This window comes from Mobula birostris, chromosome 30, assembly GCF_030028105.1.
Source record: "Mobula birostris isolate sMobBir1 chromosome 30, sMobBir1.hap1, whole genome shotgun sequence".
NCBI lineage: Eukaryota > Metazoa > Chordata > Chondrichthyes > Myliobatiformes > Myliobatidae > Mobula > Mobula birostris.
Window position 1 is genome coordinate 17,744,558 of NC_092399.1, and position 16,799 is coordinate 17,761,356.

Here is a 16,799-nt window from a genome sequence, read left to right on the forward strand (position 1 = left end):
CAGACCATTGTTAAACAGGCTCGAGATGATCTGAGCAATGGGATCAACATGCACGAAACAGCACACCCTGATGCCTTCACCATCATTTTGAGGGATTTTAACCAGGTCATCATGAAAAAGCCACTAAATAATCAGCATCAACAAATCACTTGTAGTACCAGAGGAAACAACTCACTGGACCACTGTTACACCACCATCAAGAATGTTTACCATGCTATTCCACGCCCTCACTTCAGAAAGTCTGATCACCTAGCTGTACTTCTACTCCCTGAATAAGGCAGAGACTGAAAACTCCAGCACCAGTAGTGAGGACCAAGAAGGTATGGACAAGGGAAGCACAGGGGCGCTTCCAGGACTACTTTGAATTGATGGACTGGACTGTATTCGGGGATTCATCTTCAAATTGGGATGAGTATGCCGCAGTTGCTAGCGACTTCATTAAAACCTGTGTGGATGAGGTGTGCCTACGAAAACTTGCTGTACGTTCCCAACCCAGAAGCTGTGGATGAACCAGGAGGTACGTCATCTGCTGAGGGACAGGTTTAAGTCTGTTGACCCAGGTCTGTGCAAGAAAAACAGGCTTGGCTGCAGAGGGTTGTTTCCAGAGTGAAGAAACAGTTCCAAGCGAGGTTGGAGGCAACATTGGATGCACATCAACTCTGGCAGGGTTTGCAGGACATTACCTTCTACAAAGTAAACCCAATAGCATGAGTGGCAGTGATGCTTCACTACCAGATGGGGTCAATGCCTTCTATGCCCACTTTGAAAGGGAGAACATAACTACAGCTGTGGCGATCCCTGCTGTACCCAGTGACCCTGTGATCTCTGAGTTGGAGGCTGATGTCAGGCTGTCTTTCAGGAGCTGAACCCTCACAAGGCAGCAGGCCCCAATGGTACACCTGGTAAGGCTCTGAAAACCTGTGCCAACCAACTGACGGGGGTATTCAAGGACATTTTCAACCACTCACTGCTATGGTCAGAAGTTCCCACCTGCTTCAAACAGGCAACAATTACACCAGTGCCTACAAAGAGCAGCAGGAGCTGCCTTAATGACTCATCCAGTAGCACTCACATCTACGATGATAAAATGCTTTGAGAGGTTGGTCATGACCAGAATCAACTCCTGCCTCAGCAAAGACCCGGACCCACAGAAATAATATACTTTAAGAAAAGTCTCACAATCATCAATTCAGGAACAGTTTCTCCTCCTCTGCCATCTGATTCCTAAATGGCCATTAAACCCATGAACGTTACTTGTTTTTTATATCATTTCTGTTTTGCATTATTTTTAATCTAACTATTTAATATACATATATATACTTATTGTAATTGATTTTCTATTTATTTTTTCTTTCTATATCTTCATCATGTATTGCATTGTACTGCTGCTGCTAAGTTAACGAATTTCACGACACACGCCAGTGATAATAAACCTTATTCTGATTCTCATGCTCCTTTGAACCCCTCAGCCAAATAGACTTTAATATTGTTTCTGACTTGGAAGCCGCCACATTACTTGGGTGCTCAACCACTCGCAATATTTAAGCTTTACTAATTTGAGATCTGTACTCCGTCACTGAGAACGGGCATTGTACAGTGAAGAAGGAATCAGTCTCTGGAATGGTCATGCTCCCGCAAATGAATAACCTGCCGAGATGTAAGTGGTAGCCTCGCGCCTGAGCCTTATTCCCAGAGTTCGTGTACCGAAGCTAAAGCTGACACACCAGTGCTCCACTGTAGGAAATACTGACTGATGGATGTTCCATTTGTCTTGCATTCTGAAAATTATCCCATGATTGGACAAGGAGCGACAGTTAACCTGCTAACTGGTCATTGTCACTTTCTGTGCACAAATAACCTGCTTTAGAGCCTCATTTATAAAGATAGCTCAACTTTAAATGCATCTCATTAGTTGTTCAGTGCTTTGCGACATACTGAGGTCATAAAAGACCCTATATAAATGCAGGATCAATGTGTCAACTAAGTGGGATGAAGTCGAGGGGTCTGGAGTTCATGCATATCAGGGAAAGTCCGAGCAATTGAAAGCTTGAAAAGCATCGATAAGTAGAAAAGTCATCTCGTTTCTCGATTACTTTAATCTGCAGTGTTTCCTGGGCCCTCTCACTATGTGACTGTCAACAGCTTTTTTGGGTCCCTTTAATCTCTTTGCTTTTACTACAAAGCTATCTTTTTGGTATCTTTTTAATAAAATAGGATTTCCACCTACCACCACCCCCCCCAGCTGTGACAAAAGTTTCTCTTCCTGCCGTGAATGACACCCGCAGGCACACTCTTCTATATTCACAGGAATATCAGAACACTTTCTGTCACACTTAAAAGGCATAACTCAGTAAGAAAAATATTCCAGTGTTTTACTTAGTGCTGTTTATCCTGCGCTGGAGCTTCGAATGATAAAGCTTTGAAAGAAAATCTCTTTGGAATCAAATATTTTGTAATAATATTCAGTGTGCACAGTGTTGGCTCTTAAATTAACAGCAACAGAGCACTTGTAATAATGATCACTGTTCCCCCAATGGCCAGCAAATGCTGAAGAGCCCTTTGATCCATTATTTGAAAGCCATATAAATAACCTAATTTATCATTTTTTATTAATGATTACATTGCTCAGCAGAATTAGGTTTGTTATAACTGATGTATATCATGATAATTGTTTTGTTGCAGCAGTACCATTAAAGACATAAAAAAAGTATAAATCATCAAAATAAATAGAGCAAAAGAGGAATAATATATTTGTGGGGCCGTTAATAAAGCTTTCATAGGTTGACGTGTTTAGCTTGAGAATCATGAATTATTGTTGAAATAGAAAAGCCATTTTTGATTGAATTAAACACTGTTGATGTGACTTGAGAACTCTTTTTCCAATGAAGTAATGTGTATTTGTATCAGACGTTGATTAACTCCAGTGAACTTAAGAAACTCTTGAAAATTGAATTTTGCGAACTTACTTTCTTCCCTCATTCCTTCAACTAAAAAGCATGGACAGAGAAATTAAAACAACAAAACGTACTGGGTGAAGTAAAAACAAGAGCTAGAGTGCAGCAAACAGGGAGTCAATGAGCTTGGTCTGCAGTCTTTGTTTAGTTGGTTGAATGGAGATGGGATAACAGGAGAAACATTAGAGTTGGCCTAATGCTTGCAGATAAGAGCGGTGTAAAGTCAGCAATTAATTCCAGTTGAATAACAGGCATGTTTGAGGACCAGACTAGGCCCCGATTCTGCCTCGGTCCCATTTCCCGCCGTTCAGATTCCATCTCTGCTGGGACTGGTTGGTTAGACTTACAATAATGACTGGACACTTTTCAGGGTGATCAGGGACCCAAAACAAACAACACTGTGATTTCAAGAGAGAAATTGGGATAAAGCGATGACAGAGGTAGGGTAGCTGGGAGAACAAGGAAACAGGCTTAATCAATGAGTCATGGTTGGGTTTGCATACACTCAAGGTTTGTGACCTGGTAAATCTGTCACTCAGCTATGGACTTCCTGCTCCCTGGAAAATGTATCCAGTGAATACTTTGGCCCCGGCTCTTTCAGGAAACTGGATGTGCAGCTTCTCATCTTAGGTGCATCACGTGCCAATCATACAGACTCTGAATCCTGGGCACAGTTCAGTCCCAAGTGTGAGGAACCCTAAAAACTTCTTGATTATCGGAGACTGCATATCAAACCTGGGGATACTCAGGTTTTGTGATTAGGGGTGATTGCTCTTGAAAATATTTATATTGCTAAATGGACCATGAGTCTGATCACCAAAGCCCAGGGTCTACCAGTCTGAAGTCTACTGGGGAAGTCAAACTGAGTCCACTGGAGTCCGGTCCTGGGTTGGAGCACTGTCTGTGTGTCTGAATAGGTTTTGTGGGTGGATGGCAGGGAGGAAAGAGATTTGTTCTGCTGTGTTGTTGATTAGTTACTGTTGTTCTGCTGAGCATTGTAGGCATGTAGTGTTGGTGCCGGAAAGGGTGGTGACATTTTTGGGCCGCCCCCAGCACATCCTTAGGTGGTGTTGGTCTCCAACACAAAATGACACATTTCGCTCTGTTTCACCGTACATATGATAAGTAAATGAATCTGAATTACACTATTTATAAATGAACCAGCTTTGAAGTTGAGACATCATTGGATTTATGGCAGGTAGTCCGTGTTCGGCAAGCTCCAACACAAGTGATGATAATGACAAATAATCTGCCCATTTAGGGTCTGTCAAATTATATGTTTACATATTCAGCAGATAGAGATAAATTTTGATGAGTCAGTCAAAAAAAATCTGGCAGTACAGAAGCCGCATCAAACTTTAGTGTTTGTATATCATATTGTTTACCTTCTGCAACATACTTGGAGCAGTGTGTATAATATAAATGTTTATGGAAAATTGTTCGATAAACACATTTGTAATTGCTCCAATACTGTTGGAATTGCTGCTGTTGCCATTACATAAACATATTTCAAATTCTTAGGATGACCAACAGGTCACACAAGGGTTAATGTTCACATACTGTTGGGCAGAGCTGGTCTTTCCACAACAGGCTGTGTTTACAAACTCTCATTGCAGTTTGCTTGAGGCTCGCTGCCGTTGACTGCTTCTAAGATGTCTGCTTCTCTTTAAAGGCTTTGGAGGAGGCAAGTACATTTCCTTTGAAGATCGCCAGTGGCACCAGAACTGCTTCTCCTGTTCGCGATGCTCGGCCTCGCTGGTCGGAAAAGGATTTTTTCCGGAGAAGGATGATATTCTTTGCCGCGAATGTAACAGTGACTTATGAATTGATTGGTGGTTCCTGTTCTATCCGTCATATATTTTTGTACATTTGCATTGCACCAGTTCAGCGTTAGGCCATTTAAAGCACAGTTTGTACCCTGGAGAAGATCTTCCCTTATTATGCTCTCCTGGTGGCATTTTGTACTCGCCATGCTGGATGCCTCCTCTCCCCTTAGCAACACTCTAAAGCAGGGGATCCCAAACTGGGGTCCAAAGACTTCTCGGTTAATGGTAGGGGTCCATGGAAAAAAAGAGGTTGGGAGCCCCTGCTTTAAAGATAGAGAGGCTAAGAAACTCTTGATAAGCGTTTTATCAGCTAGTTTTTTCCCCTATTCACATTACTGGGATATTAAGATGGGTAATTTCTGCTACTTATTGCATAAAATTACACTTGTGCTTTTTTCACATAGCACGAATAAGATGCCAAATGAATAGCCAAGCTATCCTAAAGAAAATGTACAGAGACAAGAATTCAGCTTGGCTTGAGAGCAAAATGATGCCAAATACGCTTCCTATCATATATCATGCTTGATTTTACCATCCGTTCACTCTGGTAGAAGAATCTGCCCATTTGTCAGGCAACCAATCAATTACCATCATGCTATATTCCCACTCAAGCTGAGATTATACTGAACTATTCACTCCTAAGGAACTCTGATCTGGTTCCCAGATGGCGGTGAATGTGTTAACATTTGACCATGAATCTTGAAATCTATTTCAGATGAGGTCATGTTACAACTACAGAACCAGAGATGAGCTAGAATCTTGTTACTAATCAATAGTTATTGATTGCTTGCAGAAGTATCCTGGTGTGGATATCAATTAAAGTTAGAAATGGACTGCCAGTGATTTTCCATCTCCCACCCCTTCTCCATAGCCTGGCCAAGCTTACTCAAGAATAGTTTCTCAGAAAGGCACTTCAGAGTGAATAATCTTCTCAACGCTCATTGTAGAACATCATTTCCAGTTGGTGAAATCATTCAGATCACTAGGTTTCTCCTTAATTCCTCTGCATGATCTGGAAAGAGAGATTTTTTTTTCCCCATGTGGTTGTTAAAGCAAGGTGCGACACTGTAAAGCTCATCGCACACATGCCAGGATCACAGGAGTGTCTCATATCATCCAGGTATATTCAGATATACCAAGGGCAGCAGAACAGAGGTATTGTTTGGAATATTTGACATTTGATTAGCGTCTGGAAGTATTTCCTTTTGTAGCAGGGGTTCCCAACCTGGGGTCAGACTGATAAGACCATAAGATTCACACACCCCTTGCTTAATGGCATTGGTCCTTGGCACATAAATGGTTGGGAGCTCCTGACTTTAGAGTATTGTTAATGGAATGGTTGAAATACAATGCCAAATTTATTGAAGAGTCATCTTTGTGTTACAATCAAATGACAGAAGAATTGGTATTCTGGAAGAATGAGAGTAAATAGACTTCACAAAATAATACCCTTTCAGTTATTCCTTACTCACTTGGTAATGATAGGCCCAGCTGTTCTCTCAGTTACTTGGCAGCCAGTGAGATTAACTCCACATCCACTGTTGAAGTCCTTAACATCATCTTCTTCCCCTCACCCATCAGTTAGTTGACCTGAACATTAATTAAGCATGTTTTTCACGGCAGATCATCCAGAAAACTAATAAATTAATTTACCAATAGGACACCAGTTCACTGCAGTCCTTGTTCTCAAGGCACCATTTGCAATAAGTGACATGAGAAAGATGGCCATGGAGTGGCTGGATGGAATTCTCAGCCTGCTGTAAAATTCCCCAACTCAATGAGCATATCACTTAACCATTGCCTGTCTGTTCTTTTCCTTAATCTCCTTAATGCAGGTATGTGCTCAGGTGATACACCTTTTACCTATTGATCAGCACTTGTGCTTACTTACTGTCCACTAACTTGGAATGTTTGATAAACCTGAAACGGAGGTTTGAGCTTGGTACACTCCGATTTAGTATTTTTGCAGAATTGCCTCTGACCTAACAATGTTCATCGTTCCTCTGGGTACTCTGGTGTGGCTCACTGGTTTCCAATGGATTAGAAATGCACGGCTGCACTTGTTTTGAACAGATTAAAAATTAATACTACGCTGTGATTAGAATACCTATATTGTGTTTCACCCAATTTTGAAATTGCCCGTTGTTTTTCCTTACTTTGGCCAGTGTTCTTGCGTGATGTTTATTTTGGAAAAGACATCACCATCAATCAGTCTCATTGACATTTCATGCCATCTTACAAAGTGTAGTTTCAAATCTCTACACGCGGTAGAGATATAGGCAAGCAGAGGTGTAAACTATTAATCATTGCTTGGCCATGTTTAGTCATTAATTTCAGAGATGAGTTAAAAACAGAAACTAGGATTTAGTTTCGTTTATCTTGGCCACACACTTTGTTCTGCAGTGACACTGCATGTCCTTCTCACTGAAACAAAGTGGTTTAGTACTTCACTGGTTGTACAAGATAAGCTGTTGTGTTTTGGTGAAAGTCCATTCTATAAAGTCAATGATTAAGTTACATTTCAAATGCTCAGGAGTAGGTGGATTAAAGGATTGGAAATACAAACATTCCTGCTGTGTTACTGGCTTCAGTCAAAGTCTGAATCCTTGTTTACAGATGATGGATTAGAGTTGATACAATGCCAAATACATTGATTTGGCGGGTTCTGATTTGTCATTCATATGTCCAGATAGAGTCATGCATTTTCTTATTTAGCATGAAAAGATTCCTGTTTAAAGAATCCACAATGCTTTCCAGTAATTGAACATCTCTCAGTGTGATGCCTATACAATAGCTAAGCATTATGTAGATGGATGGGCTTCAAATCAGCAGAAGTATTTTGTGTTAGCTTTGAATCTTGGGGTTAGCACATCACGTTGAAAGATTCACTGGACTGGAAGACAGAGTTGTCACTGGAGTGTCATTGTTGAAGAGAAATAATCCAGTTAGAGGTAGGAGGGTGGAAATTGTTGATCTATCAGTAATGATACTGATGGCAATTATAGAATAGTTTTCAATGTAAGTGTTTTACCACATTGTCAAACAAGTGGGGCTGAATAGCAAAATGTATCTAAGTTATTACATACCACAATAAGGTGCAAAAGTCTTAGAAACACATAAATAGCTAGGGTGCCTATGACTTTTGCACAGTACTGTATTTGTCAACGTAAAGCAAAGAGAGAGCTTGTAAATCTGGCGAGAGCAAAGGATCTTGGGAATGCCGAGGGTGAAGCGCTGTGGGAGGGGTTTGGGACAGGTGGCAGAGAAAGTGTGCCAGGGGTGGCATGTGGAGCGGGTGCAGACACACCCAACCCTGAGATACCAAGGTCACTTGATTCCAAACAATTGGTTTATTGATCATTACAGAATGTCTCTCTGGTGCTTCCTGCTCCCTCCCCTCTCCCTTCCCTTTTTCCCAAACACGATTCCCCTCTCCCTGCCCTCTTCCCACTGTCAGTCCACAATAGAGACCCATATCAGTATCAGGTTTATCATCACTCACGTATGTCATGACAATTTTTTTTTGTGTGGCAGCAGCACAGTGCAATACATAAAATTACTACAGTTACTGTGCAAAAGGCTTAGGCACCCTAGCTATATATGTGTGACTATGACTTTTGCACAGTACTGTACTTGGAATAATGTAGTATCATCACTATCCAGTATCTTGACCAAATAAAAAAAAATACATTTTTTAAATTTACCAAATACATTGTTGATAGACAGATCCAGTTCTCACTCTCCGGGCTATTCTGCTGGCTGCATTAGGTTGGCCACAGCACTCCTGCACTCATGAGGGAATAATTTACCATATAATTACTGGCCATCAATGCCTATTAGAAATACTAGGAAAGGACATTTGAAAGTTGATTGTGATTCATTAGATGAGCATTATATTAATTTAAACTGATCATGTTGCCATACTGAGGAGGTACCTCAGAGTATGCAAAGAAATCAGCAATCTGAACTACTTGGCTGTCTTTAGATAACTTGGATTTGATGTGCGATGTCCTATCGACTTATTGCCCTGAGAGGCAACATCTCTTGACACTGATTTTCTTATTGTTTGTTGTTCTTTTTGAAAAGACTATTCTTCTGTTTTGATCACGTGATTTATAACCAAATACAATTGGGAATGGTGGGCCAGTCCCAGTCTTCACAAGAAAGTTTACATATAACAGAATGTTATGCATGTTGATTTTTTTTTTAATTAATCACTTAAGCCAAAATTCATATGCAGCACTATCGTTAAAGCTTTGATGCTGGTAAGTCAGAGTATTTGTGTATTGTTTAACGTATGCACAGCAGCATAAATGTCTGCTTAGTTTAGTTGTTCTGTCTGACTGACTTACTTTTTCATTTATTTTTTTTCTGAAATGCTTGCACAATAATAAAGAAATTAATCTGAATTTTCATTTGGCTCTGGTTTCACTCTGTTCCTTCGTCTGATATCCTCTTGTTAAATGAGAGCATCCATTCCAGTGCCTTGGTGAGGGTAAGCCACTCTGAAGAGCTGGGAGAATTGGACTTGTGCAACATGAGCATCACATCAATTGGTTTCGGAGACCTCAGACTGAGGAAGGAAATATGTCGACTTCCTAGTTCCTTATCACTTTTTGGAAACCAAGCAAGAAATTTGGGAGTGAAGATTATTTCAATCTGTTCAGCAAAACTATTCTCTGATCTTTGCCAGTTTTGTCATCTTGCACTTCCTTGGTTTTCATTACTACGCCCATAGAAAATAGGTCTGTAGCCTCGGTATTTGCTGTACACGGTTGAACTGTCATGTGCCAAGGTACATCAATAGCGAGATGTACCCTGAGCTGGTGTGGCTACCAAATGTCATGGTTCCATTTGGTTGTTCCCCTTTAACACTCCTTTCTCCCTGATTATGCCCTAATTTCAGCCATTAGATTTCCAACTGCTGCTAGTTTACTTAATTACGGTACACCTCGTTTGCATCAGAGACTGTGAAATAAGCACGATGGCGTCACTACACAGGTTGCCAGTTTGTTGGTCTATTCTTGTGTGATATTTTGTTCTCTCGTCCACTTAGAACCGTCAGTTCTAAGTTTAGTTCCAAGTTCTGCTCTAGTTTCAAGATAGTCCCTGTAGATCCCGTCTCCTTGTCAAGATCCCTCCGGTTTTCTGTTCTACATTCACGTCTGCGCCAGCATCCCCAACTCAGTCGACGTATCAGTGTCCTGCACTTGGGTTCTCCTCAGTCGCCCCGAGCAACACCAAAAGAATATTGCCTTGACCAGGTGAAGTTTTAATGCTGGGTTTGAAGGAAAAGGAGGTGGATTAGGTATATTGTAATAAGCTGAGGGCACATTCACATGGTAGAGAAGGGCTGGGGATATCGACATAATCCGGTCTTGGGCACCATAATGGTTTGGAATGAATCTATCTTAGAAGTTGGTGACAGGGAGGTGATTGGTTAGGCTGACAATCAGATGAGTTTGATGAAGAGGAAGTGGGTCAGGTTGGTGTTGGATTGGAGAAGGTGTCCTACATTGAGGGTCTTTATTGGTGGGCTATGAGCTTCAGTGATGTGGAAGGTCAGGGGTCCAGAAATCAGGGCATCAGCAGGAAGAGAATAATGGCTTGGGTTTTAGAAATGGTGAGGTGGAGACTAGTAGAAGGGAGGAGATTGTACCTCGAAAAAACATTTGTTGAGAAAAATATCAATATGATGTGCATAAAGTTTCAAAAAGTATTTGATTAAAGTACTGCCCAACAGAGTCATTATCAAGTTTGATGTCCTTGAATTAATGAGCCAGCTTCACCAATGACAGATAATTGGTTTAGCTAAGGAATCAGACAGAAAAATGAACAGTTGTTCTCTGAACTAGAAGGAACCATACCATAAAATATCAATGTCTGTTACTAGGTTTTCTGCTTCTCTCCATACGATGCTTGGACTTGGCCCAGCATCTCTGATCTAGCAACTACCACTTGGAGGAAAGAAGAACAAAAAGTAACAGTTTGCATCTTTGAAAATGGAGCTGAAAACAGTTCCAGAAGTGAAATGCAGTGTAAACTGAACCCACTAGATTGAAGATGTTAAATTTAAACTGAGAAATGTATCTTAAAATTGTTTCGTTTATACTGGAACTTTTATAAAGTGGGTTCTCGTAACTGCACCTTACATGTAAAGTTATAAGTATGAGCAAGATGTATCTGGAAAAATCCAAGGCTTGTGTTTGAGTTAAGAAGTTGGAGTAAAAATGTGTCCTCCTTTAAAGTTACAGTATTTTAGCGACATCAAGAAAAACACACGACGAACAAAAACTAGATAGTATACCAGAAAAGTAGGATAACATTTTCTTTGATCAAACCAAAACAAGAATAGGAAACAATGAAGGACAGCTGGTAATATGTCGAAGAACCAGGCCACAATGAAGTATTGTTCATTAAGTGATCAGTAATTCTAATACTAACTTTAGGGCATGGGAGAACTTTTCATCCTACCAATGTTCTGGCTAAACAAGACTTCATCAGAGTTGCAGGCAATTTCAATAATATTTATTAAACAGGACATAAAAAGAACAGAACAGAGGATGATTCTGGGGAGGGAAGCAGACAGAATCATAGGAGAAAAAACAGAAAGGATTGCTGGAGGTATTACTGTTTGTTTCTTCAACTGTGTGCTTCCGTTCCTAGTGTTCTGTCCCTTTATACTGATATTCATTTAAAAATCCTTGAGGTCCTAACACATCTCTTCTTGCCACCAGCAACTGACTAGCACCGAGCATTTCCAAAGGTTTATGAACCTAATTGTTCAAAATTTTCTCAAAGTGTATGGTGCTAAATAAGTGATATCTAACTACAGAAAGATAGAAACAAAAGAGAAGTTTTTGCCTTGGCTGTTAGCAAACAGTCCCTGGGGTTTTGCTAAGGGGGGGTGGGGGTAGATCCAGTACAGGAGTGGAAAGTGTGGGCAAGTTTAGCTCTGGAGATATTCTTAAAGCTCCAACTCCCTTTAAAATGCCTAACCAACAGAGACCACTGCATTGCAGTGGACGAGAAGGCTCTATGATGGGTAGCCAAAACGCCCAAAGTGTCACAGGCACTGGCCTACCCACCATCAAGAACATATGCACAGAAAGGTGTAGAAAAAGGGCCAGTAACATCAAGAAAGGAACCCACCCACCCTGCTCATGGACTATTTGTCCTACTCCCATCAAGGAGGAGGCCACGTAGCATCCACGCCAGGACCTGTGGACTCGGAAATAGTTATTTTCCCCAAGCAGTAAGGCCGATCAACGCCTCCCCCGACTAACCCTGCCCATCACACCCCCAACCACCACTATTTTATCATTTGTCTGTCACCTTATGTAGTGAATCTCATGTGCCTATCGTCACTTTACGGACATACGATCAATCTATGTGTACAAACTATCTTATGGATTTATATTTATTGTGTGTGCTTATTATTGTGTTTTTTTATCTTATTGGGTTTTTTTGGTGCTGAATTGGATCTGGAGTAACAATGATTTGGGTTTCCTTTACACTTGTTTAATGTCATTACCAGAACACAATTTTGATTCTTGTATATCATCCCCACTTCACAAAGCTTTTCAGTAGGGAGTGATCTTGTAGGAATTATCTTTGGGGATGGGAAGGAGAATTCTGCATCACTGGTTTATCGGGAAATTCATTTTCTTTTTCAAAGGTAGATTCATTTGCCTTTAGACTGTAAATCCATGGATCAGAAGCCATAGAGCAGTACAGTGCAGGAACAGGCCCTTCACCATGATGTTGTGCTGAACTAATTAAACGTCCAACTAAACAAATCTCTTCTGTCTACACTATAGCCTTCCATTCTCTGCACGTTCACGTGCCTGATCTGCTAAATCATGAGCTATGCACATGACCTTTGCACGTGGACATCATCCACTTCCGATACGCTTGGTTTCCTCATTCAGTATATTTCTGGATAATATATTTGATTAGGGATACACCAGTGTTTTCCTAACAATTGAATCACTCACTCATTTTTAATTCACTCAGCCGCCAGCCTGTTTGCAGAGAGGTGCTAAAATTCTGCCGCCCTGCATTCCCCAACACGCTCTCTGTTTCCTTCTATGTGTGCAGGTCAGTGGGACTAGGCAAAAAATGGTTCGGCACAGCCAAGAAGGGCCAAAAGGCCTGTTTCTGTGCTGTAGTTTTTCTATGGTTTCATACATTTCTGTTAGAATTCACTACATCGTAGATTTGGAGGGCATTCATAGCCTCCCATCAAACAAAAACTGTGGAGTCGTATGGTCCCACCTTCCAGTCATCATGTACTATATCTAAGTACCTAGTCGAAAGTGCCTCTGGTTTTCAATGGACAATCAAATTCATGGCCTGTTTTGGGTTAGTAGGCTGACAATTACACACAATGCCTGAATGATTGTTGACTGATCGTTGTTGTGGCTGTGAAAGAAGTCACTGAGACACTCAAGCTAGTGGATATAGAAACCACTGTTCAGCCAAACAAGCAGGGATCATATGGGAGACCGCCTTGGAAGAAGAGGCCTGCCTGACCCAATGTTACCCACCATTTTTATACGCTGAAGCTCAAAGGTAACCACAGGACAATTCTATACGTAGTTGCAAAGTATCTACAATGCTTTCTGTGAATTAAATATAATTTTCAAACACCCCCATCTTCACACCAACACACCAGACACCCAAAATGAATGTTAATCCCCACTGACTCTGGGTTGCATTTATGCATACGCAGACATCTCAGGTCGAATGGGAGTTTTTTTTTGTTCACAACTGACCCCAGTCTGCAAAAATACCGTTGTTCAGGGTGCATTTAAAACTCAATCTACAATCCACATTCAGATCTGAAGACTGGTTGCAGTTGAAGTAAGTATTTATGTACCATAATTCCAGAATACTTCCTAACGGTTTTTTTATTAATCATGAGTTTGTATTTGTTCCAATCAAATTAAATTCAATATAAATGGAAATTAATGCAAGTACAGAAAAATATATTTAAGTAAGTTTGATTTTAAACAGCATTACATTTGATAATATCTGATAAAGTTTTGTTACACTTCTTGAAATGTAGTATTAGACAGAGGATACTGACATTGTTTCTAAGGTCATGCAAATATATTCTTTATTTCATTAAAATAGTTTGTAAAAGTAATAAAAATCCAAAAGCAACTTCAGATGCTGGAAACCTGGGGGAAAAAAACAACAGAAAATGCTAGAAATACTCAGTGGGTCAGGTCACATTTGTGGGAAGAGAAACAGTTGATGTTTCAGATGATGGCAGTGTGATTAAATTCGTTCAATGACTAAATTCCAATAGTCCCACCGACAGCAACAATTTAGAATGCAACATATTATGGTAAAGGTGAATAATTGCTTTAAAAACAGGACCTAGTAGCTGCTGCCTTTGTAACGTGAAGGTTATCAGCAGGCATTTTGGTCTTGCCTGATTAAGTAATCAATTAGCACATATCTATTACTATATTAAACTTCAGTTAGATAGTGATTTTGCCTTGAATTGTCTTTTAAAGTCCTTCCTTAACTTAACTGTTCTTCAGTAGTATGAAATGTGAGTTGGCTCTTTGACAGTTAAGGTACTTACAACACCAATGTGCGACATTTTCTGTATAAAATGAAAGAAAATTCATTTGTGATGATACCCAACACAAATGTTATTACTCCTGATAAATTAATTATTTACCTTTAATTACATGAAGATCGCAGCATATGTGGTTATAACAGACAAACAATATAGAAGTATTTTGCTGTGTTTACAGAGAGAAATAATATTTTAGTATTTATTTCCAACTCTGTGTGTGTGTGTGTGTGTGTTTGTATAAATGTCTATATATGCGCGTGTGTGTGTGTGTTAAGTCACAAACTATGTTTTAGGCTTTAGTTTAACCTAGCAAAAAGTCTATGCTTTATTGCCAAAAAAGGGAATGAAGAGTTTAATGTTTTATTTGAAAATCTAGCATTAGACATCTGGATTCTATCCTTGTCATGTTGTTGGTCACGGATAACTGATTTATGTAAGATAGCAATGATGTAATGGTTATCTCGATAGTCAGTGCACACTCTAAACCAGGCTCTGTTACAACAGAGGGAGCATAAATTGGGCCCCAGAGTATTAGCACATATGTTCTTTCTTTGCTGCTACGCTTCCAGTGAATGTAAGGATGAAAGAAAGTACAAGAATGCTGCCCTGATAACATACACAGTTATTTACTTGGAATATAACTTGCTTCCTTGTTTTTCTCAGAAGGGGTAGAGGCAGAGTGTGAGAACAGCTACTGAACGTTTTGGAGCTTCATGGCTCTCAAGCAAAGGAGGAATTTTTTTTTACCAAATATTGTACTTCAGTGTCACAGATATCAGTGCAGCTGAAGACGTTTCTTTAGTGGAGAGCATGAGGGGAAAGGAAGATTTAAGTACAGTGCATCAAAGAAATGAGTTTTTAAGCTGGTTGGAGAAACAGGTTCCTACTTTTATCACTCAGGACCTGTAATAAATATTATAGAATAAGCTGACGTGCAGTAAGAAGCTATGCCTTTTTCACAAAATCTGGAATAAATTTGATGGGTTTAATATCAGGGCTGAATTGTTTGTGGTTCTGAAAGGCTACGCCATGAAATATTTGCTCATGCTTCATGAGAACTTGCATTGCCCCAACACAATGGAGTTCAGAGATAAATGGACTCTTTCCTTACCTCTCCACCTCAGTTACAGTGAGATCTTTTCATTCCACCTGCGCCACCATTTTCCATCCCTGACATGTGGTTCTTAACTAGAAGAAAAAAATTTGAACATACATTCAGTGGCCACTTTATTAGGTACACCTGCTCGTTAATGCAAGTATCTAATCAGCCAATCATTTGCCAGCAACTCAATGCATAAAAGCATGCATACATGGTCAAGAGGTTCAGTAGTTGTTTAGGCCAACATCAGACTGGGTCAGAAATGGGATCGAAGTGATCTCGACCGTGGAATGATTGTTGGTGCCAAACGATGTGGTTTGAGTGTCTCAGAAACTGCCAATCTGGGATTTTCATGCAGAACCATTTCTAGAGTTTACAGAGAATGGTGCGAGAAACGAAACAAAAACATCCAGTGAGTGGCAGTTCTGTGGGCAAAAACACCTTGTTAATGAGAGAGGTCAGAGGAAAAAGGCCAGACTGTTTCAAGCTGACAGTGAAGTTCCAATAACTCAAAAAGACAAGTGTTCCAAACGTGGTGTGCAGAAGAGCATATCTGAACCGCAGCACCTTGAATTAGATTTGATTAGATTAGATTCAACTTTATTGTCATTGTGCCGAGTACAGATACAAAGCCAATGAAATGCATTCAGCATCTGACCAGAAATGCAAAGGATAGTGTTATTTACAAAATAACTGTGAATAAAAAAAGTGCTACAGCACACAGATATAAAAGTACCGAGACAGTCCAATATGGGTGCAATACTGCTTAGCGCTGTGATGTGAGGTTCAGCAGTGTCACAGCCTCAGGGAAGAAGCTCTTCCTGTGCCTGCTGGTGCGGGAGTGGAGGCTCCTGTAGCGCCTACTGGATGGGAGGAGAGTAAAAAGTCCATGGTTAGGGTGAGATGCATCCCTGATAATGCTTTTCGCCCTGCCCAGGCAGCGTTTATGGTAGATGTTCTCAATGGTGGGCAATTGGGTGCCGATAATCCGCCGGGCAGTTTTCACCACACGCTGGAGTGCTTTGCGGTCCGATACAGGACAATTGCCATACCACACTGAGATGCAGTTGGTGACTATGCTCTCAATGGTACAGTGGTAAAAATCCGTCAGTATCCTGGGACAGAGGTGAGCTTTCTTGATGCTCCGCTAGAAATAAATTCTGAAGTGGATGGGCTACAACAGCAGAAGACTTCACTCCTGTAACTAATAAAGAGGTCACTGCGTGGACACAGCATATTTCATGTTTCTCAGCTCTTGTTTTAGCCAATGGATTATTTTTGTAATTTGTGCAATGACTAGTTAATTTGCATACAGCATTGTGACA

General features: G+C 40.4%; 1 protein-coding gene across 5 annotated transcripts in view; it reads left to right on the plus strand.

Moving 5' to 3' along the window:
* fhl3a (four and a half LIM domains 3a) overlaps window positions 1–9,189 on the plus strand; it is a 132,190-nt gene extending 123,001 nt beyond the window's left edge. For all 5 annotated transcript variants that reach the window (XM_072247220.1, XM_072247219.1, XM_072247221.1 and 2 more), the window contains one exon: window positions 4,627–9,189. In XM_072247220.1, the coding sequence (XP_072103321.1) occupies window positions 4,627–4,778 (152 nt within the window). In that variant the 3' untranslated portion in view covers window positions 4,779–9,189. The remainder of the gene's footprint in view (window positions 1–4,626) is intronic.
* The last annotated feature ends 7,610 nt before the right edge of the window (window positions 9,190–16,799 follow it).